The following is a 27797-nucleotide window of genomic DNA, read 5'->3' as shown; positions in this document are numbered from 1 at the left end:
CTGAAAGGGAACTCAGTTTTGATGGGGCACATTCTAAAGAGTGGACAGAGTGATAGGATTAAAGTGATTGTGAAGGATGTAATTCCTGAACCTAAAGTTTTTCCTCCTTGACACCCCCATTATTTACCATACCATTCCAGAATCTTGAGATGGGGCCCATCAGGCTGAATGTTAAACACACCAGGGCTTTTACACATGAAAGTGGTTTGGAATCTAAAAAGCATTTGTCAGGATTTATGTATCCCTGTGCATTAATGTTCAAAGATGAAATGCTGAAGATTCTAGTCTGAAATGTATTTAGCATAGAATTTGGAAAAAGCTAGAAGCTGGAATTGGGTTTTCTAGGGTTTGTATCTCCTACAAAACCATAATGATGACCAATGCTTGTGTGCAGATAGGACCTTCAGATCTCAGGGTAAATTGACTAACAGTTTTTCTAGTTCTTTCCAAAACTTAACAAAGTTTTCTTTGGCCCAAAATAAAAGTTGCTTTCTAGAACCCTGTCCAAAGGAATAGAATGACACTTAAAATATAACTAGGTTTTGTTTGGCAAAAAAAAAAAAAAAAAAAAAAAGAATAGGAATGGGGAAATGAAAATAACTTTTAGAATCCAGTTTCCACCAGCTAATGCTTCCATGTGATAGACGTGCAAGAATTCCTGCTTTGACTCTAGGAGACTAATGGCAAAGTTAAAAAAAAAAGAAAAGAAAAACTGCTAACCTCAAGGATAAATCTCTCAACCCAATGGCAGTCGAATCATGATTCACTTCTGCGCTCACAGGTGTTTGGACCGACACCCTGCTGGTGTCCGTCCCTCGACAAGGGGGCATGCAGTGGAACAGATGAGCTTTCTTTCCTGCAGTGGGGGGGGGGGGGGCATGACCAGAGCTCAGAGGTGCACCCAAAGCTGCCCCTGCCCCAGGAGACCATTCTCTTGTGAGACTGGCTTTCCGTGTGATATTTTGGAGCTAAGAATATGTTGACAAACTTTTAGTTTGCCTAAAGTAGTCTTCATATCTCAAGGACAGCACTCATCTGGACCGGGCAGCCCGGAGAGAGAATGCAGTCCTTCGCTACAATGACATAAGTGATGTGAGTTCTTCAAGTGCAACGAGGCTACTTCCCCTCCGGGTTCTTGGACCTGCACATCTGCAGGGGTAGAGCGGGTACCTGGGAAGTGTTCAGATGTGACTAAGTGAGTAAATGGGGGTGTGTGTTCCAGAGGAGGTACAAACGATCGAACACGTGCCTCTCCATGTCCCTTGTGACCCACGTGTCCTGTGATGGAATCAGGATATGAATCTACATGAATCCTAAGTTGCTGCCTCTAGAGATTAAATAAAGCATCACTTCTTAAATTTGGGTTTACGAGACCATAACTAAGAGGCTGATTGATGTCTCCTTGGCCCGAGTTTGACATTTTTGAGTCACACAAGGCTTTGAGAAGCCAGTGAAGACTATAGACTGTTCCCCAGAAAAATGTGGAGGTGCCCATGCCCACAGGCACACAGCGCTACTCATGCTTCCATGTATGACTTTAGGAAGTTCACAGACATCCTCACCAAGGAGTAGATCCAGATAGCATGGGAGCTGGAGCTTTCTTTTTAGGAGAAAGTGCAAATACAAACTTAAGTACAGGGCCTTGGAAGGGGCCCCTCCAAGAGTGAGCCAGGGAAACGCAATCACTCCTGGCTTCAGGGAGAATCCACCTCTGTTCCACCCATCATTCCGAATGCTGGGCCCTGGTTCTACACCTGCCATTCCAAGCTGTCACTTGGTGATCACTGGTGCCAGGCCTGGGGTCAGGCTGACCTGGGCAGTACTAGGCCACGTCTTCAAGCATTAAGCATCTGGTTGAGTTTATAATACCTTCTACTTCACAAAGCTGCAGTGTAGCTAATGTGTTTGTGTTCTTGGCCTGAAAAAAACCCTTGACTTTCGATGACTATTCCACAAAATTTCGTCTCCTTCTTCTAACTCATTTGCCATAAAATTATGCTCCAAATATGAAAGTTACTTATTGAATTACCATAGTGGATTACCCATAGTTGTGTTCTTCCTTGGGTATTACTTTATTCACTTCCACGCCCCTGTCCCTGCCCCCCACCTCTCCCGGCAAACACCTAATCCGTCTGACCGTAATGGACCCCCCCCCCATTTCCAGCATACCAAGTCTGCATCACAGAATCTCATGGACAGCAGGAGCGTGCTCGGGCGGCCGCGCCCACCTGGCCTGCTGCTCTCCCTAAGATCAAGGTGGGCACTTGACAAACAACGCAGCACAAGAGGGAAAAGGTAGCCTGTCTCTACCATACTGGGCTTCTTTTATATCTTCACCTTTTAGTGATCCAAGATCGTGATTAAAAGAGTTTGATGACATATTTTTAAATATAAGATTGAGAAAAAGGCTTCTCAGCTGACAGTAATCAGTAGGAAGCTAGCTTTGTACATTTCAATTGTCACCACCACTGTGATACTGAAGGAAAAGTAACTTAAAAATATAGGAGGGACGCCTGGGTGGCTCAGTGGCTAAGCGTCTACCTTCAGCTCAGGTCATGAGCCCTGGGGTCCTAGGATTGAGTCCCACATCGGGCTCCCTGCTCAGCGGGGAGCCTGCTTCTCCCTCTGCCTGCAGCTCCCCCTGTTTGTGCTGTCTCTCTGTCAGATAAATAAATAAAATCTTTTAAAAAAATATAGGAAAACAGAAGGACTTTCTCCTAAAGTCCAAGACACTCCAACATCTAAACATACAACTATGGCAGACCTCTATATAGTTAGAAGCGAATAGGAAAGAATGTAGTACTTCTAAGACCCAATTTAGACACAAAGTGCTTTTAGGGGAGGTGATGATAAATCACCAATGCTAAGGTAAAAGGTTACATGTGCACACCGACACAACACACACACACACACACACACATACACACACACATACACACACACAGAGAACAATGTATATAACAGACTTAGAGAAAAACTTAGTATGGCCAATAGTTCTGGGAAGTAAACAGAAGGCTCAAACCTTCCTTAAACTTCTTAAACATTACCAAAGATTATTCATTCTTGAAATTCAAGATGCACTTCCATCTCTCAAACGGTAACACACCCCATATGAGAAATGTTATTGCTTGCTAAGACTAAGCAAACACCAACTCTCAAACTTACACTTTTTAAGAAATCAAACTCCACTGACAAATGCCTTTTTCAAAACAGACAAGAAATTTGAAACGAGGCAGGATAGGACCTCTGTTCAATCAAAAAGATCCCTGTATTTATCCAGTTATAGTAAATTAAGGACAACACTGAGAAAGTGTTCACTTTGATTCACATGGGCTATCCCCCTGCTTTGTAAATCTCACTGCTTCCTTGATTAATTTCTAAACATTCTTGCTAATTTTTAAAGCATCCTATTAATTTTCAAAAGTACAGCTTATCAAATCCTATTAAAGTAATAAATCTGGTAAAGTAGAACCAAGTACCTACACTGAAAACAAAACCAAACAAAAACCACTTTGATGTTCAGGAAGTCTACGGATCAGATTTCAATCAGGTGCAGATAAATGAAGACTTCGGAAAAAAGAACGCAGTCTGGCTGGGGGGTAACAACAGTCCATCTTGAATTATGTCTTTCTTAAGCAGCTACCCGTGCATGGCTGGGAAGAAGAAAGAGGAGCTTGCCTACACCCGAGCACATGCAGGGCACCGAGGTCACATGGGACCAGTGCTGGGGGCACGAAGGGCCTTGGTTCTGGCCTCTAATCCCACCTCCATGTTAGGATTTGGGAGCAAACGATTTATCTTCTCTGTTTCCACATAAAATCACCTAAGAAATGGAGATGCTGTTAGGAGGATCGAGTGAGATGTGCATATTAAGTTTTTTGAGCATGTAAAACTCAAGATTAACACATTCCCTGGTGTTTTGTGGTTCTAATGGAACTGGCAAACTGTCTCAGATATTCTTCTTGTAAAATCATAAAGTTGCTATTTTATTTGCTTCTCAAATATGATTAACTGATTTAGGCTATTTTTGTCCCTTCTGCATCAGCAGGGGACACACGGTATATAATGAATGAGCATGGGTTTCAAATTCTGGCAGGGCAGAAACTGAATCCAGGGTCAGACATCTGGCAGCTGTATGACCCTGGACAAGTGGTTTAAACCCCCGAAGCCTAGTTACCTCTTCTATGAAGCAGAGATATCAATATGTACCATAAGATGATGTCAAGAGGGTTTGAAGTAATACGCCCAGTGCCCGGGTGGGGTGTCTGGAATGCAGAAGGTCTACATGAAGGGCTATTGTATTACATCCCAGGAGTGTGACCCGGAACGTGGGGAAGCCCAGAGCTCCCCACAGCACTTAGCACTAGCACTGAGACAAAGATGTCCCGTCCTGGGTACTACCCTCACAAGCGCTAACCCACGATGGAGAAGCTCTGCCTCTCTCTGTGGAGTGAGCCTTCTTGAACGGCTCTTAACTAAAACCATCTCATATGTGAAGGGAAACTTGGACCCACAATTTATGAAGAAGGGTTCACCAGTCACACGTGCCAGAGGCTCATTTTTATATCTGCTTTTTCCTTTGATATTTAGTTTTGTTATAACATCTTTTTTCAAGGAAACTAAAAAGGAAAGGAAACAGGTCACTCTCGATTCCACAAAGGTTTTAGGTTCTGTGCCTAGCCTGAACTAGCCAGCTCCCCTCCTCCACTCTCTGCCTGCCCCCTGCTTCCTCTTGAGATTGTTTTCCCAGGGCTCAGTCAGACGGGACCTCCTGCAGGAAAAACTCTCTCAACCAGCGCACAGCCCCAGAGGAAGGAGGTGTTCCCCCTCCGTGGGGCTGGGCATCCTGCTGGCCGGCCTTCATCATGGCCCTTGTCGGTGGTAGTAAATGACCTGTCTACTCCTGCAAGATCCTATGAGCACTCCTCGGGAGGAGCCTCGCCAGTGCATGCCCAGGGCCCAGCACCGATGGGGGTGGGCAGTGCTGGCTGAAAGGATATTTGCCTTTCTACCTGCTCCTTAGTACTAGAGACACACATTTTATACAGGCGCACATAGTCTTTCCATATAAATTGACATTTACCTATTCTTGGCTTTCTTATTAGATTGTGGGGTAGTTGGAACAGAGGGTCAAACATCATTGATACAACACAGTATAAAAATACAATAGTACCAACAGGGAAAAACTTGCCAGCAGAGAAGTAGCATGGTACATTAGTTTTCTATTGTTACTTTAATAAATTACCGTAAACCTCAGGTTTTAATACAAATTCATTCGCTTGCAATTCTGGAGGTTGAAAATTCTAAAATCAAGGTGTTGGCAAAGCTGCATTCTTTCTGGCAGTTCTAGGGGAGAATTGGTCTCCTTGCTCTTTATCTAGCTTCTAGAGGCTGCCTGTATCCGTTGGCTTGTGGCCTTTTCTCTCCGGGTTCAAAGCCAGTAGTACAGACTTTTCAATGAGGATCCTTGTGATTTACGCTGGGCCCATGGGAATAAACCCAGGACAATTTCTCCATCTCGACCTTTAATTGAATCATACACCTGAAGTTCCCTTTGGCCATGTAAGGCAGCACATTCACAGGTTGCTGGGATCAGGACGTGGGTTATCTTGTGTGTGTGTGTGTGTGTGTGTGTGTGAGTGAACACATTATTGTGCTTACCATTCTTGGCATATGTGACTTCCCTGTGTTCTCACTGTCCCACCAGAAGGTGTGCTCAATTCAGGCAGAGCTGAACCAGCTGCAGGAGAGAATGCACTCCAACAGAAGCCTGACGTTCTCCACATTACAGGGAAAAGGGGTGCAGGGCACCTCCCAGTGACTGTACTGCTGGCTGGCTGTGAAGCCTCCTGGTGGAGGAAGATGGGGTCCCCAGGGCTCAGCCTCTGCTCACACAGACCTGCTGAGCCACCATGCTTGTCCTACTCATGGCTTTTTCGGCTGAAAGAGATAAGGACCTGAAGGAGGTGGTCAATGAACAGAACCTTCTCTGCAGGGGTATTTGTACTTCTATGTGTTCCTTTGCCTTCTACATTTATATTGTTGTACAGGTGCAAACATCTTATCCTTTTCTTGGTTGGGTTTGGCCTTCCAATGGAAAGTCATGCCGTTCACAGGCCTCTCATGCAGTGCCTCCTCCCCCCAAATATTTATAACTTGCATTATGTGATATGGCCACAGAACCAGAAGCCTAAGGATCCAGGAGGACATGTGGACGACAGCCTCTATATAAAAACACTAAGTAGACACGAAGCATTTATGCACTGGTCACCACGTGCCCAGCACGACTCTAAGTACTCTATATGCATTCTTTCATTCCCTCCAAATTCCCAGGGAAGCTGTTAACATGACTTAATCCCAACTTGCCCTATTGATGGGGAGCAGGTATCCATGGTGAAGCCGATGAGAGGCTTCGCTTCAGCCTTGGTAATAACACATCAGAGGTACGTTTCTAACGCCATACAGAGAAATGAGAAAAATCAAGGCACAGCGTATCAAATGACTATCAGGATCGAGATTCCTTCTAAGCCGACTTTATCCCCTTTACTTGCTACTGCAGCTCACGGACGCAATGGTGGTGTTTTGCGTTTCTCTACAGAAAGGCCATTCTGGGAAAAGCCAGGTCAGGTCCTGCAGGGACGCTGCACCCCACCTGACCTGCAGTTCTGAACCATGCCGAGACTTTGTAAATGGGACCCAGAGAAGGCACACTGCTGCGTTTTCTCTGAACACACACACACACACACACACGATCTGCTCACATTAGAACATGTTGCAAAATGTGTTTTAATGAGGAAGAGTTGGGCTGGTTCTGCTCAAATAAAAGATACCCCTGGAAGAGAGTCGCCACCTGTCTTCCCATCTCGCCGTGCAGCGTCTAAATGAGTTCTTCTGTCCCTGACACCTGCAGGCGTTGCAAGCTGCCTTCCTCGGATTGACAGACACCCTGTCCCCGCGCTCCAGGGTCAGACAGGGACGGAGGGTGCCGTGCTACCTTTCTCCACTACTCTTCCAGACAATTCCTCAAACTGGGAGCATCTTAATATCATATAATTAGGAATGCCCGATTCTCTCTGAACCAAAGATCTTAGTTGTTTCTAGTTCTTGAAGACTCTGCGAAGAATGTTCTATGCGCTGTCCATCAGCTTTGTAGGTACACTGGCATGTAACGAACTCCACAAATTAAACCTGGAATCAGCTACATCTTTTCATTTATTTGGGGAAAATATTTACATGATAAAACCTCTGTCACAGAGTTACATGATGAGGGCACAGTCCTGTCAGCCTTTCTGTATCACTTTTGGGCACAGGCAATTCTAAATTCGGCATTATCCGCATGTAATTTCCCCTACATCCTCTCACCTCAAATGTGTAATTGCTATCAGGTCATTAAAATTGCAAAGAAAAAAAATTTCAAGCCAGAACACACTGCACACACAAAATCACTATGATCTTGTTTTATACCTTGTTTTGGTGACAGCAGAGTAAATACAAGGCTTTGCTAATAAGGCCAAAAATAAATTATTAAACTATCTGCCGTATGATCAAATGCATTTCAGATTATATTCTGAGTAATTCTGCCTTGACATTCACCAAAGGAAGAGCTCTGATGTGCCTCTGTGTGGTCTGGGTAACCCTCTCTTTCAGGACGTGGTCTGGGCGACCCCTCTTTCAGGATGCCCGATCCTCTGACTTCAACTGAGCCAAATGAAAGAAAGAGATAATCATACCAAAAATCAAAGCTCGGCGTCGACACATCACCTAATTATTGTTTTCTGTCACGTCGTAATTCATCCGACTCAAGAGATACAAAAACAACTCTTAAGCTCTGAACTTCTTTTAATGGATTCAAAATATTATGTGTAAATTTTTCTCATGGCTCAAAGGCATTGTTAGAGCTTTAAGGGAAAGCTACTAGAGATGAAGAAAAATATGTCTGATAGCTCATAACTCAAGTTAGAGTTCAGCACCACCTTCTTGTTTTTTTTTAGCTGAGCCTGCACATATGGCCTATGCAGAAAATCTATCAACACCAAATATGTGATCAATGCAAGGAAATTATGTTAAAATATACATTACGCAGTGCAGTATGCTATCAGAAAAGACCCTCAAAATCTCCTGACTCTGTAGAGTCTGCTTTAAATACAAAATCATCTTCATATCTGAAAGTTATCTCTATCATAATTGCATTTTAATTCCCAAAATATACACTTAAGGAAGCACCTCTTAATATAAGTATCTCTAATGGAAACTGTTGCCTCAGTCCCTGATAATTGGGAATGAACAATGGTGGCGGTCCAGTCTTTGTAAGGCCTCCTCAACCCTCCAGTTGTGGTCTTCTACCTGAATTCTGTCGTTTTCTTGAAAGTTCCTCATCTTTCTCTAACTTAGCACCATGTGTCCATTCAAATGCCTGACACTGGCCTAGTTCTTGGCTTGTTACATTTACCAAATAAGTGCATGGAGTGCAGGGTAGAAGGGGGTCTAGAATTAATAACACACATAAATATCTTTGCGCACAGTGGGGTGTTGTCATTTGTTTATACGTAACCTCTTTAGTTCTACAAAAACCAAGGGGTTGCGAGCTTTGCCGAAAGGTATGTTACCAAAGGTCTGGCATCTTAGCTGGAGATGCATTCATTTTTACTTCTTATTCATTGTGATTTAAATTTTACTAGCTGCCCTTAAAATCCAAGCTATTTATTTACTATGTCAAAATTTGGAAACTACTCTAGAATGTATATGTAGGTCTCTTTTTCAGCCACAGATGTATACACAAATACAAATACACACACACACACACACACACACACACACACACACACACACACACACACAAACAGGACTGGAAATAAAGAAGGAACCAAAAGGCTCCCTGAGAACTATGAAGTCAGTAATCACCATGTTCATGATGATGGCAGAAATGAACTCCTCTAACCTGAAACATTGGCTGGAAGTATGCATCTGTACAAGCTAATGTGGCCCCACCAGTGTGGCAAAGCTGAAAAAAATTAAGGTGAATTGGATCCAGATGCTTTCCTGATGATGAAGTCTTTTCGATAATCTCTTAAGCTCCAACTGAAACCACCCTCATTCCATGGAGTATATACAGGAAGCTGTGAACTAAGATGTCGACAAACGGAACAATCAGGTGTACGAAAGTTAATCTTGAAGCAAGCAATTCAACTCAAAATAATTACGCCCAAGTATTTCTTCCCACTAGGTAACCATGAGAGTGTGTTGGCAGATGTTTGTGTTTTAAATGAAAAAGAAGCCATGTGTGATGCTAACCACTATTACAATGCAACCCTCCCACCCTGTTCTAAGCATCATTTTCAATGACACTGGGAATATGGTTCTAGCATTACTGAGCTCCATGAACTGTATAAAATGAATAAAGGAGATGGCAGGTGCTTTGTTCTGTCCAAAGAATCTCATAAATGATGAGCTAACATGTAAAATGTTTCCTACAGATCACTGTGATAGTTATTCAGCTAGGAAAAATTCAGATGAACCAGTTAAGAAAGATTACATGGTATGCACTTACCATGATTACATTAAAATCGGCTGTTTGAAGCAGGTTCACATCTGTATTTCCCCCTCACTTCCAAAATTCCATTATGTGTTCTTCTAAAACTCCATCCCAAGGCATGCTCATTTCCCCTTTCTATTTCTATTTTGAATATGGATAGTTCTTAAAAAGTAAAAAATAAACAACCCTACCAAATGTCACTGAAAATAATAGAGAAGATTAATACAGGGAGATTTAATTATTTATATCACCATAAAAGTGTGGCAGGCAATCTCCAAGATGGCTCCCAGTGATCTTTGCCTTCCAGTATTCACATCCTGCTGTAACAACTTCCCTCTTCCCCTGACTATGAGCTGATCGGCCTTGCCTCTAATTAATAACACTCAACATAAATGATGGGATGCCACTTCTGAAATTAGGTCACAAAAAAAAAAAAAACACCTCGTAGCTTCCCTGTTTCTCACTCTCTCTGCTTGTTGCTCTGAGGAAAGCCAGCTGCCTTGTTGTGAGGTGTCCTACGCTAAAGCCCACATGAGAAGAGACTGAAGGAGACCTCTGCCCAGTGGCCACGAAGGATCAAGACCTCACTGCCACAACCCATGGGAAATGGAATCCCACCACCCCCACACAAGGGAACTTAGAGGCAGCTCTTCCCCCAGTTGACCTTCCAAGTAAGGCTACACGCCTGGTCAACAGCCCGACTGCAGCCTCCCAACAGGCACGGGGCCAGAGGCACCCTAGCTGCGCTTGCCCAGATTTCTGACCCACAGACGCTCTGAGATAATGAATTTTTTTTGTTTCAAGCTGCTAAATTTTGAGGTCATTTGTTACACAGCAATAGACAACTAATATAAAAAGATGACAGGTAGAGGGCTGGAAACTGATTCACATATATACTGAGACGTGATTTTTATAACAGAGGCATTTTGGACTGCTAGGAAAGATGGACTTCCAATAAAATTTTCTGGAACAATTCATTATACACACATAAAACAATGAAATTTGACTCCTACCCACCATCCTTAAAAATTAATTCCCGGTAGATTGATTATTTACCTGGGAAAGGCAGAACTGGAAAAATTTTAGGTAATGTGGGCAGAAAACCTTTCTAACCCATAAGGCAGGGAAACCATTCTTAAATCACAAAAATACATGAAATTCTAAAGGCGCCAATGAGAGGTTAAAAGACAAGCCACAAACAGAGAAGACACGTGCTTCACATACAGCAGACTGCAGACTTTTATAATATAAAGAAATCCTAAAAATCAAAAAGGTATCAACTCAACAGAAGGAAATGGGCAACAGACTTACATAGACTCTTTATCAAAGAGGAAATCTAAATAAATAGATCAAAGAAATTCAACAAATGTATACACATATGCCAACCTCATTTGTAATTAGAGAGCACAATGAGACACCAATTCACAGACACCGTGTTGTCAAAAGGTAAAACCATCCAACAGTTGAGATTAGCTGGACTGCTCTTAAGTTTTGTGATTGTGTCACAAGGCATTTATAGTGGCAAGAGTTAACTGATATATAAGATGACCAGATATTGGGTCTTGCAATCCTTTTAATCAGGGATTACCTATCTGTCTATTTCTATCTCTAACACAAATACATTCATTCATTCATTCACTCAACAGACATTTCCTAAGCATGTGCTCTGCCGTACCAGGCACTGTTCTAGACATTAAAGACAAAGAAAGGAATGAAGCAAAATATCCCAGCACTTATGGATGGAGTTTCCATTTTAGTAAATGGAGACGAAGAAACACGTAAATATGTGGTGTGTCTGACAGGGAGATTTTTCATGGAGAAAAATGGGGTAAGGATAGGGGTGGTTCTAGGTTGTGGTGGGGGTGGTTGTTTTATAGAGAGCTGCTCAGGAAGGACTCACTGATAAGGCAGAATTTCAGCAGATACTTGAATGAAGGAGATGACAGATGTGTCACCTAGGCATCTAAGAGAAGCAGGTTCTAAGCAGAGGGACTGGGAGGTGGAAAGGCCCTCCTGAGGGAGAATGGCTGGTGTGTTCACATTCAAGGAACAGCATGGAGACCAGTGTGGCTGGTTTGGCACATTCAAGGGCTAGAAAGGTCAATGATGACATCACAGGGGCAATGGCGGGGCCAAGACACTAGGCCTTATAGGCTGGGACTTTTGTTTCCACTGTGAGCATGAGGAAACTGAACATTTAAAAAACTTTTTTTTATTATGGTAAGATATATATAACATAAAATTCACTATTTTAATCATTCTCAAGTGCACAATTCACTGGCACTAATTATATTCGTCATGTTGTACAACCATCACCACTATTTCTAAAACTTTTTCACCACTCCAGAGACTCTGTAACCAGTAAGAAATAACTCCCCATCTCTACCTCTAGCCCCAGGTAACCTCTAATCCACTTTCTGCTTCTATAAAATTTGCCTATTCTAGATCTTTCATATAAGTGGAATCATATGATATTTCTCCTTTTGTGCCTGGCTTATTTCACTTAGCACAATGTTTTCAAGGTTCATTCATATGGCAGTTTGTGTCAAAAATTCATTTCTTCTTATGGATGAGTCAAGTTCCATTGTATGTATATATCACATTTTGTGTATCCATTCATTTGCCGGTTGACACTTGGGTTCTTTCCCCTTTTTGATTATTGTGAATAATGCTGCTATGAATACTGGTGTACAAGTATTGGCTTAAGTGTCTGCTTTCAGTTTTTGGGTACATATGCTGGGTCATATGGAATCCTTGATGGTTTTAAACATAAGGGAGACACGATCTGATTTATATAGAGGGTAGAAACAGGGAGACCAATTAGGCAGACTGTGTTTATTTTCAGATAATATAGTACAACACAGAAGAGGAAATTACCTCCTACAAGAAAATCTAAAAGAAAAAGATCTGTAGCAAATAACACTATCCTCTACCATAGATGTTTTGCGATTGTTCAAAGGAACTGACCTCATCTAAGGGTATCAGACAAAAGAAATAGACACGCAAAGTCAGTGAGAAAGGGGAACTTAAATCACGATCGTGAATATTTATTTTAGGCAACTAGACTTTACAAATGCTCTCGCTGGTGATATATGCACCTGAAAAAACAAATGACCAAGTCCTCTTCTCATAGTATGTATGTGATTCGGGCAAAACATCACCCATGGCCCATGGACACAATTATCATTAGCATCTTGATTAACTGAGCCCAGATAAATCTTCACTGACTATCACCACGCCCCCAATTTCACACCACATATTCATTGATCACTTCCTACATGCCAGGTAATGCTCTGAGTGCTTCCCATGCATTAGCTCATTCGTCAAAATCACCCTGTCAGATTCTATTACTCCCAATTTATAAGAGAGGAAACATACCTAGAGAGGGTAAGTGATCAGCCAAGGATCATACAGTTAATAAGAGAGCCAAAAGTCCAAATCCACACAGTATGACTCCAAAGCTCATGTGCTGAAGAGATACTCTCTTTCAGAACGGATATCTGCAAGAGAGACAAGCCCTGGGAGCCAGGAGCTTCTGGAAGGAAAATGCTAATCTTGATAAAGTACATCTGCAATGGTTCTTTGCTTTTGTGGTCCTTTAGCTTTCTCAAGTGGTGGCAAATCTGAAGGGCAATGCATTCCATTTTTATAGGTTGACTTCCTAACAGATAACTGTTGACTTGACATATGGCTTGAATATTTATGTTTCCCAGTAATTTTATAGAATTGCACTGGGGAGACAGCGGGCAGGAGAAAATTTGTTTCTCCAAAACCCTTTAAATTTAAAACACTGCAAACTACGTTAGAAAACAGAAATATCCATAGTTCTGTTATTTGAGGCACATCTCAAAGTCAATACTGTGAGTATGATGGGAGAAACAGGCTGTCAGATTCATCATTAGAAAGGAAAAGGGAAGAAAACACAAATTTATGGTTAGAAGCATCCCAGGTCTAAAGTACTCATCCTTACAGTTTCCATGAAAAGAATTTAAATTTGCAAGATTATTATCAATTTAAAACGGGGCTTTTGCAATCTGCTTATCAGGACGTCAAATGACTTCCAAGAACAGGTTGTGTAGCTTGACTATGATTTTTCTTTATTAGTCGTGGAAGAATATACTAATATCCCAAATTGAAGTAATAGATTTATTTTCAACTTCTCTGCCTGTGGTCGAGAAACTATCCATTCTACCCTGCATGTCACTGAGAGCCAAGTTCATTTAACAAATATGTCCCGAGCACCAACTAGAAGCCGGGCGCTGTGCTGGGCCTGGGGAGCTGGTGGTGAGCAGGACAGACAGGGTGGCCCGGTGCTCCTGAGTTTTTCTTCCCACAGGTGACTGTCATGGTTATGCTCATGTTCAAAAACTTTCCAACGGGCCACAGCAGACGCTTCTAGCATTTACCCACATCTTCTCCTTACTTATTCATAAGTATTTCCCAAACGTTTGAAGTAGGTGGGGCCATGTGAATATTCTGATCAAGGGCTGTGAACAGAAACGTCATCTGCTGCTCCAGGGCTGAGGGAGGGAAGAGCCTGGCTCTCCAGCAATTCTCCGCTTGCCGTCAGCCTGGGTCGTCCCTGAGGGGCTGTGTGGAACAGACCATCCTGATTCCAAACTGCCCACCACAAGGTACTAGATGCGTTGCAGTGTGTGCAGGAAATAGAACTCTGTTAGGTGAAGCCCGAGGTTCCAGAGTTCATGCGTTCATGCAGCAAAGCCTAACTTCTGTCTCATGCTATTTGCCTTCAGAACCCAACGGTCTCCCCCTTCACAGCCAACACTTCCCACGGCCTCCCACCGGCCCACGTCTGCGTATGGATGCCCACATGACGCCACCTCTGTTCCTGTGCTTTCTGTCCCTTGACTTGTGCTCCTTTCACACCAAGAACAATGTCCTTCTTCACTTGCTTGACTCGGCCCTTTCCACCCTCCAAGCCCGGTTCTAACCCCAGCACATGCATGACACCCTCTGCAGTGGAAACTGTTCCAACAACCTCGTCACGCTGCCAGGTCTCCACACGGAGCATTCTTACCACTACAGATTCCAAGGACCGTCTCCCATCCTCCTTTGTCCCTGGGCACAAGCTTGAGACCCAGGTTCCACACTCCGAGGCCATGCCGTGAGGCCCTGATTGTGGAGTGAGCTTCGTGAGGAGGCAGACGGGGCTTGGGAGCTCTGCGTTGAGGTGCAGGGTGGGGGCAGAGGGAACACTTCTTATCAGCAGCTTCTATGTGGTTCTGGGTGTTGTTTCTGTTGCTCTAGCAGAGTCTACTCGCCAGCACTTCCAACAATTCTGCAAACTGTATCCCTCCCTTCCTGTTTAAATTAGATGAACGCTCTTCTGTTGTCTACAAAGAACCCTGACCCACACAACCCCTGATACCTCCAACCTTCAGAGATTCCTAGCTTCCAATTTCTTATTGAGTACTTGCTATGTTACATATTTTGTTTCAAACACATATTATCTTCTCTTCCCAACTACACTTTCTTTTCCCTGAGGCAAGGACCACATCCTAGACTTCTGGGTCCCAAGCAGTGCTTAGCAAAGTGATGGGTCTGCTTTAGAAATTGATGGGATGGCCGCGTAATTCATCTTCCGAACCAGGATGTGGTGGGGAGTGAATAGAGGGGCACCGTGATTAATGACATCAGGACAACAGGTGTAAAGCAAGACTGTCCCAGGCAAACGAGGCACACGGCCATGCTAGCACGGGTCACTGCCGACGGAGGAAAATGGGAAAGACATCTGAAGGAAGAGTAATGTAGTCACAGCAAGAGCACGAAAGTGCAGTTCAGGACACATGAGTTTAGATCATCACAGGAGAAAATCCTCTCCTGGAGTCTCCCTCCTCCCATCCGTGGGGATAGGAGACTGGGCCTACCTGACCTTTCATGTTTGGGTGTTGCTGAGATACCACTTTGGTTTTTCTAAGAAAGCTTTTTCTATTTGGTGCTTCTATGATGAAGAATACCTTTTGCTCTTAATGAATTCATTTTAGACTTGATAAAAATCGCCCATAAAACTTTCACCCCGAGAGCCATTATGTTGCATGGGGAAGCTAATGTACCTACGTAAGACCCCCTCCCTCACCTCAACCCCGGCCTACCAGGGTCCCGATGAAGAGCAGTATTACCAGAACAACACCCAGACTAAAACCTCCTCAAAGGCCAGATCACATCTGTTATTTCTACCGCCAATATTTGGGCCAGTGCCTAGGTAACATTATGGTTGGTAAATGTTGAAACCCACCATAAGACGCCAGGCACAACACGCATGACGCATGTGTGAACAATCCAGTCGCAGGGGGCCTAGTCTTTTTCCTTCCTTGCTCTGGGAGTCTGCCCCTGCCTCTGACCTCCAGCTCGCTGTGCCTTCTACTCCCTCCTGCAGTGTGGACAACGGGTCCAGAGGGAGGGACAGCACCTGCCCCAGTCCCCCCTCTGATGCCTCTTTGTGAGCGAGCACAGCAGGGCTCTTGTGTTCTAGATCCTGTGCTCTAGCTGCCCTGGCCGAGGCTACAAGAATACAGCGAGGTAACACAGGTAAAGAGGTAACACAGGTAAAAAGCCTTAACGTCGCACACATAGGAGAGGCACACTGACTGGGAGCTATTATTACTATGGAGGTGCAATTAGTTTCTCGATGCATGCAGTTCCCCTCACCATGCCCCAGTGCCAAGCCTCAGGAGGAGGAAATTATCGTCAGTGGCTGCACAAGTAGTGATGCAAGAGGAATGAAAGCTACTTGTTGGGGCGCCTGGGTGGCTCAGTTGTTAAACGTCTGCCTTCGGCTCAGGTCATGATCCTGGGGTCCTGGGATCGAGTCCCACATCGGGCTCCCTGCTTGGCCAGAAGCCTGCTTCTCCCTCTCCCACTCCCCCTGCTTGTGTTCCTTCTCTTGCTGTGTCTCTCTCTGTCAAATAAATAAATAAATAAAATCTTTTTAAAAAAATAAAGCTAATTGTTGAGTGGCGGGTTGCTTGGATGATACTTTGGATGGTAAACAAGCACGTACACAAAAGGTACTGCAAACATACTAAGTGCATCCTGAACTGACATAATCACCTGAGTTCAGCTGTAATGCCCAATAAAATATATAGCTCAGCAGTACAGAATAAAATCTATGTATCTAGATGGCGTCCAGATACACCCAACTATGTCCCAACAGGTGGGCAAAAGACACTAATTGGGTTCAGTATGAAAGAAATGGACTAAATATCAAATGTACTATGTTTTTCATGGTGTGTGACACCAATTTAACATACAGGCAATGAAGAAGTCAATCTTATATAAGGTTTAAAAAGAAAAAAAAAAAGAAATGAGAAAAACCGTGTGGGGTTGGAGCCGGTATCTTAGGGGTAGAAAGAAAATAGGAAGGAACACATCATCATTTGCTTCTAACACGGTTAGCTGATCTGTTTGAAATTAGATCCACTTTCAACTGTTTTAACTTAATTATTAAGCCATTTCTTAACCTCATGAATGCAGTTTTCATGTGCTTTCAAATCTGGCCCTGAACTAATAGACCCTTTCACTTCAGTGGTTTTGGAAATGAATGTTAGATGAAGAGGAAAGCACTTTAATGGTGCTTTTGTAAGGGTCAGAGCTCCGAAAATATAGTATGGTTTGTACATAAAACTCAGTACACCTGAATATCCTGCTGGTCCTTTGTCTGGTAATGAAGGCAAACCATGCCACCCTTTAAAATTCTGCTTCCTTTCCATGTGCAGTCGGCTGTGTTGGTGCTGAGCTATCTAGCTGCTCAAGTGAATCCATTATAGGGATCAAAGTCTCAGCAGATGAGAAACAGGTGGCAGCCAGGCACCCTGGGGGCAGCCTTCCCATCACTTCTGAGAAACAGAATGGTAGGTCCAGTTCTCCATTCTAGAATATTCTCCTTTAGAAAGATGCATAAAGAGAGAGAAATGTCTGTCAGGAAGAACAGGCAATGCTATTAAATTGCTATGGAGTCTCTTTCTGCTAATGTGTTGTTCTCATGGGGAGGAGCTTTTCCAAGTTTGTCTGTTTTCATCTGCCATTTTGTAGGAAGTCAACAGCTGAGGATTACTTTTTTTTTTTTTTAAGATTTATTTGAGAGAGAGAGAGTGCACAGGGTGGAGGGACAGAGGGAAAGGGAGAGTGAGTCTCAAGCCGACTCCATGCTGAGCACAGAGCCTGATGCAGGGCTCGATCTCACGACCCTGAAATCATGACCTGAGCCCAAACCAAGAGTCAGACGCTCAACTGACTGAGCCACTCAGACACCCCGATGACAACTTTTGAAATGATAAAAGGTTGGGCAATTTTTACCTTCTCTGCTTCATTGCTTGGAATGTATCACAAATTAATAATGATAATATGAAGAGTGGCCAACCTTCATTGACTGTTAAGCCATTTCCATGTAATCCCATGAAGCAGGTACTATTGTTAACCACGTTTACAGCGGAGAGAGTGGAGGTGGAGAGAGGAAGAGTAGTTTACCCAAGGTCATCCTCCTTGTAAGTGGTGAAACAAAGATTCAGACCCACGTAATCAGAATCCAGCGTCAGTGTTCTTAACTGACTGTACAGTACTGTAGAGTGAAAGCCAATGGAAGTAAAGTACATTTAAAAAAAAAAATTGAAGTAAAAAAAATCAAGACCCAGGAAATCACTGATTTTTAAAGCTATACTTAGTGAATCCCTTTATCAAATATTAATATACCTGTGATACACCAGGCACTTTGTCCACATTATCTAATTTAGTCCTCTGTGGATCAAATGTGTCCATTTTACAAATGAAGAAACTGTGATCAAGGAAGTTGTACAGAAGCAAAGTAGCGTGTAATTTCAATTTGAACCCAAACACGAGAGTCTCCAAATCTCAAGCTCTTTTCACAAAGCCCCCCTCCCTCTTCTTTCTTTAAAGCAATTCTTTCCTACTAGGAATAAACTCAAAAAGAGAAAATCATTAGAATAAAACTCACTACTTAAGTTCGGAATCAGAGAGAATTTTCTTGTGATTCAGGCACAAAATGGCTCTGACTTTTTTTTTTTTAAGATTTATTTATTTTTTTGAGAGAGTGAGAATGAGAGAGAGAGAGTACATGAGAGCGGGGAGGGTTAGAGGGAGAAGCAGGCCCCCCGCCGAGCAGGGAGCCCGATGTGGGACTTGATCCCGGGACTCCAGGATCATGACCCGAGCCGAAGGCAGCCGCTCAACCAACTGAGCCACCCACGTGCCCATAGCTCTGACTTCTTATCGATCTTAGAAATGGTAGGATTCAAGTGATTTGTTAGAACATGGGCCACAAAAGAAAAAAGAACATCAGGAGTAAAACTAGTTAGCCTTGATCAAGCAGTGGCAGGGTTCATATTCTCCTGTCTTCCTAACACAGGCTGATAACTCGAATACCACTTTCCACAGAACACAGAGAAGATGGTTAATACTGTCCATTTTCTCATCATTTTCTCTCTCTGCATCCAGTGTTAAGCCCACACTAGTATATAGAAAAAAGTTGTCAGTAAGACTCTTGCAACTCCAAAGAGAAAGGTGGTATGAGCCTGGACTGAAAAATCCAGGCCTGACCTCATACCCATCAGGACGGCCACTACAAAAACAAAACAAAAACAAAAACAAAAAAACAAAAAAAAACAGAAAATACCACGTGTTGGTGAGGATGTGGCGAAATGGGAAGCCTACATTGTTGGTGGGAACGTAAAATGGTGCAGCTGCTGAGGAAAACAGTCTGATGATTCCTAAAAATATTAAAAATAGAACTCCTATAGGCCATGGTAGGTCCACTTCTGGGTATATACTTAAAAGAAGAAAAAGCAAGGTCTCAAAGAAGTGTTTGTACAACCATATTTGTCCCAGCATTATTCACAGCAGCCAAAACGTGGACACAACCGCACTATTCACTGACAGATAACTGGATCGACAAAATGTGGCAGACACATAGAATGGAATATTGTTCAGCCTTCAAAAGGAAGCAAACACTGACATATGGTACGATGTGGAAGAACCTTGAGGACTCTCTGCTGGGTGAAGTAAGCCAGTCAGAAAAAGACAAATACTGTATGAGTCCTGCTAAATAAGGTACCCAGTGTAGTCAAATTCACTGAGACAGAAAATAGAACAGTGCTTGCTAAGGGTGGGGGGGAGGGGTGGATGGAGAGCTACTTAAAGGGAATGGAGTTTCTGTTTTACAAGATGAAAGAAGTCATGGAGATTTGTTGCTCATCAGGGTGAATGTACAGTACATAACGCTTCTGAATTAGACACTTAAAAATGGTGAAGATGATAAGATTTATATACATGTATGTTCTACCACAATTCAAAAACAAGAACATAGGCTTGAAAGTTGGTAAGAACTGCCTATCAATCCTGGCTTGACTCTCCCACCTCTTAATTTTGTGACTTCGGTTCTTTATTGAGTTGCTGAGGCTCAGACCCCTTATCTATGAAAGAGGAATAATAACAGTACCTTCCACACAGGGTTAGGAGTGAATGTGTGTAAGATATCTGGCATAGTACTTGGCCTATAATGAGCATGCCATGAGTGCTGGCTTTGAGTCATAGCAATAGGCATGGGATGTTTAGCTAATGGCAGAGTGGGACCTAAGAGAGGAAAAATCCCTTGCTGCCTCTTGAGAGGTCACATGAGGTGGCGTTTGTGACCTTGGGGAATTTCACAGGGCCCAGGGCTTTTGGCTCACAACCCTGAAAGCTCAGAAACTGTCTTTCACTTACAGAAAAGACCACAAAGACAGAACAAAGGAGACCAGAATGCCAATTTATTAACAGTGTACTTATAAAGGCTGAATAAATCTATTTTCTTCCTGTTGGCAGATATGCATAGGAAGGCAAATTATAATCACAAGGTTGACTCATAAGCACAGACTCAACAAAGGGAAGTAAATGAATCAAATGTATAATGGTACCAGGCTAAGGTAACTAGCTGCATTCACTTCCAAATAGGGACGGTCTTTAGAGTTTTTGAACTCCCATGGCCAAAGCATCCTCTCTTCTGGATGCAGGTGCTCACGGCCACTGCTGGCTTCTAGACCGTGTTGTGCTTTCGTGGCTGACCACTCCTAACCTCTGACTGGCCTACTGTTTCTCTGGCCACCTAATACTCTGAGGTAATCCCGCCTATCTTTGACCAAAAAGATGTTGGGCTTCGTACACTGTAATATTATTCAACTTAGATACTAGAACAATGCACTCTCATGTATTTTGTTTAAGAGCCTAACAAAAATCATTAAAAACATTCATTGAATTTTTATATACTGCTATACAGCAACTGTCAAGATACACTGTCAAATGAAAAATAGCAAAAGTGTCTACAATTTATCTAGGAAGGAAGTGACAAAAACATGTACATGTATTTGTTTGTATTGTTAAAGCAAACCATTGGAAGAATAAGCCCAAAACTAAAACAAATTCCTTAAATAGGTAAGAGAAGAAACAGGGTGGAGAAGACAGAAGGTGAACTTCTCAGAACATACTTCCGTAGATTTGATTTTGTTAAATATTTTACATAATTCTGAAACAAAATTAAATTTTTAAAATTCCAAAAAAACTGAAAACAAAGTGGAACAGATGCTCCTAGCAGAGTATTCATCGGCTGGTAAGAGCCGTGCAGAGAGGAGTGATTTTGGCAACCACTATCTGCATGGATGTCCCTTAAGGGAAATACCCAGCAATAGAAACCTGTAAAACCACCACCACCACCACCACCACCACCACCACTAAACTCTGTGCTCAGTAATCACATTGTTGGTGATGGCGCTGGTATGGTCATTACTGGACAGTCACATGAGTATTACAGGATAAAGCACATGAGCACTTACGTTGGTGATCGGGAGCTGGGATTTTCAGTGTGGAAGAAAGAAGTTACACATATTAAAGGTGGATGATGGGTATGTGAGATGATTAGGCTATTCTCTCTGCTTTTGTATTACGCTTGAAATTTGCTATCGTACAAATTTTCCATAACTGAGTTAAAACAAAACAACTCCTCGATCCCAGTCTTTGATGATGGCTCTCGGGTAATTTTTTGTATTATCAAATGGTCAGGAATTTGGTGCAGGTGATAGTAGGCCCTGTTTCCCTGCAGGTTTTCTTCAGGTGACATGACTGAATGGCAGAGCAATTTTCTAAGGAAACTTCAACTGTATAAAACGATCATCACATTGAACAGGATATGTTACTACAATTTTAGGCTCTGTGAGGAAGCATGGCAAAAATATCACTGCTCTTCAACATCTTAAAACTGTGCTTTTTCTCATGGTTCCTATGCCTCCGGCCCCTCCCACTAAATATCCCCTCCCCACATGCATGAGACTTTTGCATGTCCCCACAATCATTTTTACAACCCACTTCTGAAGAATTATTAATACATAGATGAGACGGTTTCCACCATCCAAGGGAATGCTGTCCCACACTGTCTTCTGAAGTTGGAAGTGTGGAAATTTGGCATTACTACATAACAATATTAAAACTGCTTTTATAAATAGCAAATATTCTTTCCCACTTGTGAATCATTTTCTTAGAAGAGTGGTTTTCAAACTTGAGCATGCATCAGGATTACCCAGAGAGCTTATTAAGAAAACAAGTTACTGGGCCTTGCTCTCAGAGTTTCTGATTCAGGTCTGGTTGTGCCTTTTTAACACGTTCTAAGATTTGCTGATGCTGCAAGTCTGGAGACCACACTTGAGAATTATTATCCGAGAACATCTATGAAAACGTATGTATCCCTTGCTTCCTCCTTAGAACAAAGCCCCCTGATACTTTCCATATAAAAGTTCACGATCTCCCCTTTCTTTGATTTATATTTATCCCTTTGAACTCCATGATGCCTTCCACTGTTTAATTATTATATAACCTTTTTCTGAAATTGATTATCCTTAAAATTGTACTTACTCAAAAATGTTCCTTATTAGGTTATAGGTAGCAGTTTTCTTCCATCTTCCCTAAAAACATCCAGACTAATTTTGGTTCTTTCCTATCGCCCTCACCTTCTAATTCTCTATTCCTCTAACCAAACTGAAGGGAAAGACAGGAATAATCATAAAAAGATGTTACTATTATGCTGTTTCCACTAGCATATAATTTCTTAGAGGACAGTAACCTTTTGACTTTGTTATTGCTTTCCTTTTCCATCATGTTATGGGTATTTATTTATTATTATCTGAAGATAACAAGGCCTGATGTCTATTAATATTTATAGAATTTAAAGCCCTGACACAGGGTAGGCAGCCAATCCATTTTTGTCAAATAGAATATTTCAATCACAGAATCACAGAGACAACTGAGGTCCAGAGAACCTAAGTGACATACAAAAGGTCACAAAGTCTGTTATAGCAAATGCCAGAATGCTATCATCTGGATCTCATGATGCCCGCCCAGTCTGTGCTTCTTCCCCCAGTCTGTTCTACCTCTCATCAGTTTTATCAGAAGATGCCAACAGAGCCTAAAGTGAGACAAAATAACTCTAAAGTAGCATCAGGCTCAATACTTAGAGAAGAATCATAAAATTCTCAAACAAGGGCAAATGCATTTACTATGGACAATAGTTTTGTAAGACAATATTTTGCTTTAGATGCTCTGACCTTTTCAGATTTCTTTACAAAGTGTACAGGTGAGGTCACCATTCTAGAAAAACTAAGGAAACGCCTACAAAATGCAGAAACACATTCCTATGGGATGGGTCCTCTGGCCCTGAACAGATTATCCTAACACAGAAATCCAGCCCCCTCGCTTACCCCCGTACAGCATGTACTGTACGGTGAGGGCGAAAACAAGGAACACAGTAAGTAGTAGTACTAGGTCCTCTTCAGAGTTTGTTCTTTCTAGAGACAACTAGATTTAAGGGAAAGGGGAAACAACCCTTTGGTGGCTGTTCACTATGTTCCAGGAATAGTAGTGGGTGGCTTACATACACTACCAAATGGACTCCTTCCAATGACCCTATGAGCTAGACATTAGTATTCCCATCATAATTAAGGCCAAATGAAGCTCAGCAGCTGCATGGCTAGGGTAGACCGGCAAGTCCAGATGCAAACTCAGGTCTTTGGACCCGAGGGCAATGCTTCATCCACGGACAAGGTAAGCTGGTTCTTTCATTCAAGAGTTCCAGCACCTTCATCGGTGCTCAAAGAGCTCAAAGTGTCTGACATGATTCCAACTTCTACCATCTACTTCTCTATTCTATAAAAGTGGAAGAAGCTGTTCTCTTCCTGCTTAATTTATTTTGGTTTATATTATCAGCAAAAACATTTCTAACATCAGGGCAAATTCACTGAAGAAGGCTTTTTGACTCCGAGCTTGGCATATCTTTAAGAGCTGACAAGTAATGAAGTGTAAAGCTACACTCGTTAACGTACAGGAAGTCACAAATGGTGATGGAAGACTTGCCTGATTTTCCCTTGATGCAAATATCCGAATCGACAGTCCTAACCCTTCGGCCTCATGCATGTGGCCTTGCCCCTTCCCAGAAACCGAGGAGGGCCAATACACAAGTGACCTTTTCCTCATCTCACCTAGGAGCTGGGACAGCCTGGTGCGGAGAAGGGCCGTTGGTAGAAGAGATGACAACACGTCTTCTAGGCTGGAGGGACGGAGGAAGGGGGGGGACAGGAAAAGGCTGCCCCCCCCGAATTTAAATGGCACTGCCCTTGAAACAAGTAACAGGATGGTCAAAGAACTAACAAAAGGGTATTACTTTCTTTGTTTAGGATAATGTTTCAAAATGTAATCCTTTTCAATAGACGTACATTGAAGGAATTAAATCTGTGAAACAATCATTTGCCCACTACTACCATTTGCTGCGAAATCCTTTCCATGGTGGTAATTTAAAGTCAACCTTGTAATACATACTCTGTAGAAAAACAAACAACAACAACAACAACAACAAAAAGCCAACTTCCTTAAAAAATCTCTCAAGTATTCACTAACACATCAGAAGCCAAATTTCTAAGCAAGAGAATTTAAATTTTGAATTCTACTGTTCCTTCCTGGTCATCCATCCCAAACCCCAAGGATTTTTTTTTTTTTTAAACAACAGCAACCATTAATGGCTATGCTTATCAAGTACTAGGGTTCAGTCCTGGTTGAGCAGGATGACACAGAGTTGGCAGGGCCCTGACAAAGGCGAGCCTGCATCACTCCATTATCAGTCAGATGGCTGTGCGTGCTGATTCTTCACATGCACCTGTCAGGCTCCCGAGAGGCTTCGCTCATGTTTGGACACCAGAGTTCATCACCACAGTGAGTGAGAATATAGATAACAGGACCCTCCTTGTCACTACGCTTGATGCTTAATTAACATGCCCTGGCAATTTATTTTGAGGGGAAAGATAATACATATATTCAAACAATCATGGAACTCGATGGCCAGATAAATATTGCTTCTCATTTTTCTGTATGTGAAGTCACTGCTGCATGCTTTTTTTGGAGTGCTTAACGATTGTGTTGGAGAAAGGACATCAAATGATGCTTAGAAATGTGATACACATTTTCATTTCACACCCCATCAGCTTTTACAACTGTAGCTCAATGAAATGTGAGAGAGAGAGATTGGCAAACAGCCAGATTTACACCAAGGTATAAAAGAGGGGTCAGGTTACTTTTTTATGGAAAGGAAAAAAAATTGTTTAATTTTCACTCCACATGACCAAAGCAGATATTCAACGAACACCCTCGAGAAAGGCACCCTCACCACACACACAGACACGCTTTAGTGCCTGTTTAAGGGTAAGCTTTTACTGTATTATCAACAGCTCTGTAAAGCTGTTGATAGGGAGCTCCTCACTCCCTTCCACTTGGGATCCACTGACACAGAAAGACACTGGATCAGAGGATCTTCAGCGTTCCACCTTCCACTTGAAAAGAAGGCCTTTTGCCCTCTGCGTCTGCCCTAGAAGCGGGAACATTCCCTCTACAGGAGAAACAAAGCTAAAGGCCTCAGTGAAAACGCATCTTTCTAAGTCAGATTTCAGTCTGTCAGGAAGGATGAAAGCCTCATGCATACATAAAAAGGGAACCATAAATGATAACAGAAACACGGTCTGGAATCGCTGTGCTTCCACAGCTGCTGTTTTACCAGCAAGTTAGAGAGAAAAGCGTCTTTTACTCACCTCTGTTAAACCTGAGACTTCTCCCTTTGCTAATGGTTTGTTGATGGATGGCGTGTATACTTTGGCGTCTGACACCGGCTGCCCTTTCATAAAATGTTTGCCTGATTCATAAATGTCCACTTCGATCATTTTTCCCATGAATGTGGGGTTCTTTGGCACTAAAACCTTTAAAGAAAATTTCAGAAGGCTTAATTTTGTTTAAAAAAATAAACTTTCAATTTTAGAACACAGTTTTAGATTTACAGAACGACTGCAAAGAAAGCAGAGGATTCCTGGATACCTCATCCCGCATTCCTATTACGAATATCCTACCACAAGTACGATACATTTGTCACAATGAATGAACCAATACTGGTGTATTACTATTCACCGAAGTCCATCCTTGATTCAGGTTTCCCCAGCTGCCCCCAAATATCTTTTCTTCTGCCCCGAGATGCTATCCCGAGTAGGCTCCATCTTCTAGCTGGCTCAAGGATCTGGAGGTCTTGTTGGCAAGGAAGGCACGTGTGGGAGGAGCTTCCAGACTGGAGACAATGCCCCTTCACTGCGGGACACCTGCCGTCTTAAGGCATGTGGCAGGCAGACCCGGGAGAGCCCCCAGCAACCAGCCAGTCACTTCTGGACAGGCCTTTGATATTCTGCTCTTCTTGGCTGTCCCATGCAATGAAGAAAACTGAGACAACACTGACGAAAGCTTTATATTTTTAATACCTGCCAAGTCAGCCATCAGAATCATGGTTTGAGTAGACATTTCAAATAAAGGCCTGTATGTTTGTGTGTATATGAGCGCGCGCGTGTGTGTGTGTGTGTGTGTGTGTGTGAGAGAGAGAGAGAGAGAGCGAGCACAGGCGTGTGATTTGGGGGGTGGAGAGGAAGAACATTTAAAAGCGACCTTTTTAATGGCCCAAAGACTGGTGTTTGGAGCTAAATGACTCCTTTAACTTACGGCTCCTGTTCACTTCTTTCACTCTGCTATGAAATGCATACGCTTGTTACGTCTACCTCCACCTAGGATCGGCGGCTCTGAAGGCTACTTTGGCTAGTTCACAGGAAACTGTCAGACGGTCTCTCTCCACTCGAGATTTCTGATAAAAGCACTTGTTTACCTCAAGCAAATGTTCCCCTCCTTGGGGACCCGGAGGAGGTTTGCACGCCGTGTGCCTCCCTCATGTTTCTATTTCAGTACCTCAGCCGCTCGCCAGTCCTTTTCAAGTTAGGATCCAAAACAAATAGACTAATTCCAATCCAGTAATACTTTGATATCTAGATACAATCTTCACTTCTGGAACTCATCTTATTTTAGAAAAATCTTTCCTCTGAAATCTTTGATATGCTTCATTGTAGAGACAAACAAGTCAGATGAGAGCCAGAGTGCCACGGCCGATTTCTCTGGGAGGCGAAGTTAGATCTTGGTCTTTCTGGGTTTGATTGTTTTTTTTTTTTTTTTTATGACCACTGAGTCCACGGCCTCAAAGTATAGGAAAAAGGTCAGCTGGGTGGTGAATTACTCACAGCAACACACGGACTAAAAGAGCTTTAGTATCAGAATATGAAAGCCCTTTTAAATCGGTTTTTATAAAACAAGAAAATCTCTAGAGTAAACTGTCCCTGGGAGATGTGGTACTATTCTGGGGAAAAATAACTCTCCTTGATCTGCTGCCTTGATCTCAATGAAGGGCTCAGTGTTATTTTCCCCCTCCAGTTTTAATAATTGGAAAAAGCCCGACTGCTTTAAATTGGAAGAAACAGCTAATGAGGCATGCCATTGCCTTTAAAATGAAGGGGAAACAAGTTCCCCGCTGAGGCAGAAACCCAGATGGTAGAGAAAAGAGGGAAGAGGCGACCAAAATACAATCGAGTTCCTCCCCAGGGCTGAGCAGGTTGGCCTGAATAGGAAAATGGCTCTCTGGAGCCAACTAATGAGATGGAAAATGCAGAAGAAACTCAGCTCCAGCGTGGAGCTTTGGGAACCCTTCCTCAGCTGTCGTTTCTGCTGGGTACGGAATAGGGCATGTGTAGTCTGGGCCTTGCGAAGCCCCTCCCACGTTTCCTGAAGACCCAGAGCCCACTTTAGGGTTATTCCCCAGGGATCACCAGTGCGGGAGGTCTCTCCAGCTACGCCTTCCCCGCTCTCCGAT

At 42.8% G+C, this 27797-nt stretch overlaps 1 protein-coding gene across 1 annotated transcript in view; it reads right to left on the bottom strand.

Annotated features, from left to right (window-relative positions):
• The window catches only part of CDKAL1 (CDKAL1 threonylcarbamoyladenosine tRNA methylthiotransferase), a 637377-nt gene that overhangs the window by 3768 nt on the left and 605812 nt on the right, over positions 1-27797 (bottom strand). The window contains exon 15 of the mRNA XM_028107487.2: positions 25660-25824. Within this exon, the coding sequence (XP_027963288.1) occupies positions 25660-25824 (165 nt within the window). The remainder of the gene's footprint in view (positions 1-25659; positions 25825-27797) is intronic.

The sequence above is a fragment of the Eumetopias jubatus genome, unplaced genomic scaffold (assembly GCF_037043125.1).
Source record: "Eumetopias jubatus isolate StellerSeaLion01/CBP00866 unplaced genomic scaffold, mEumJub1_p1.0 scaffold_6, whole genome shotgun sequence".
In the NCBI taxonomy this organism is placed as follows: Eukaryota; Metazoa; Chordata; class Mammalia; order Carnivora; family Otariidae; genus Eumetopias; species Eumetopias jubatus.
This window is presented reverse-complemented; position numbering and strand designations above follow the sequence as displayed.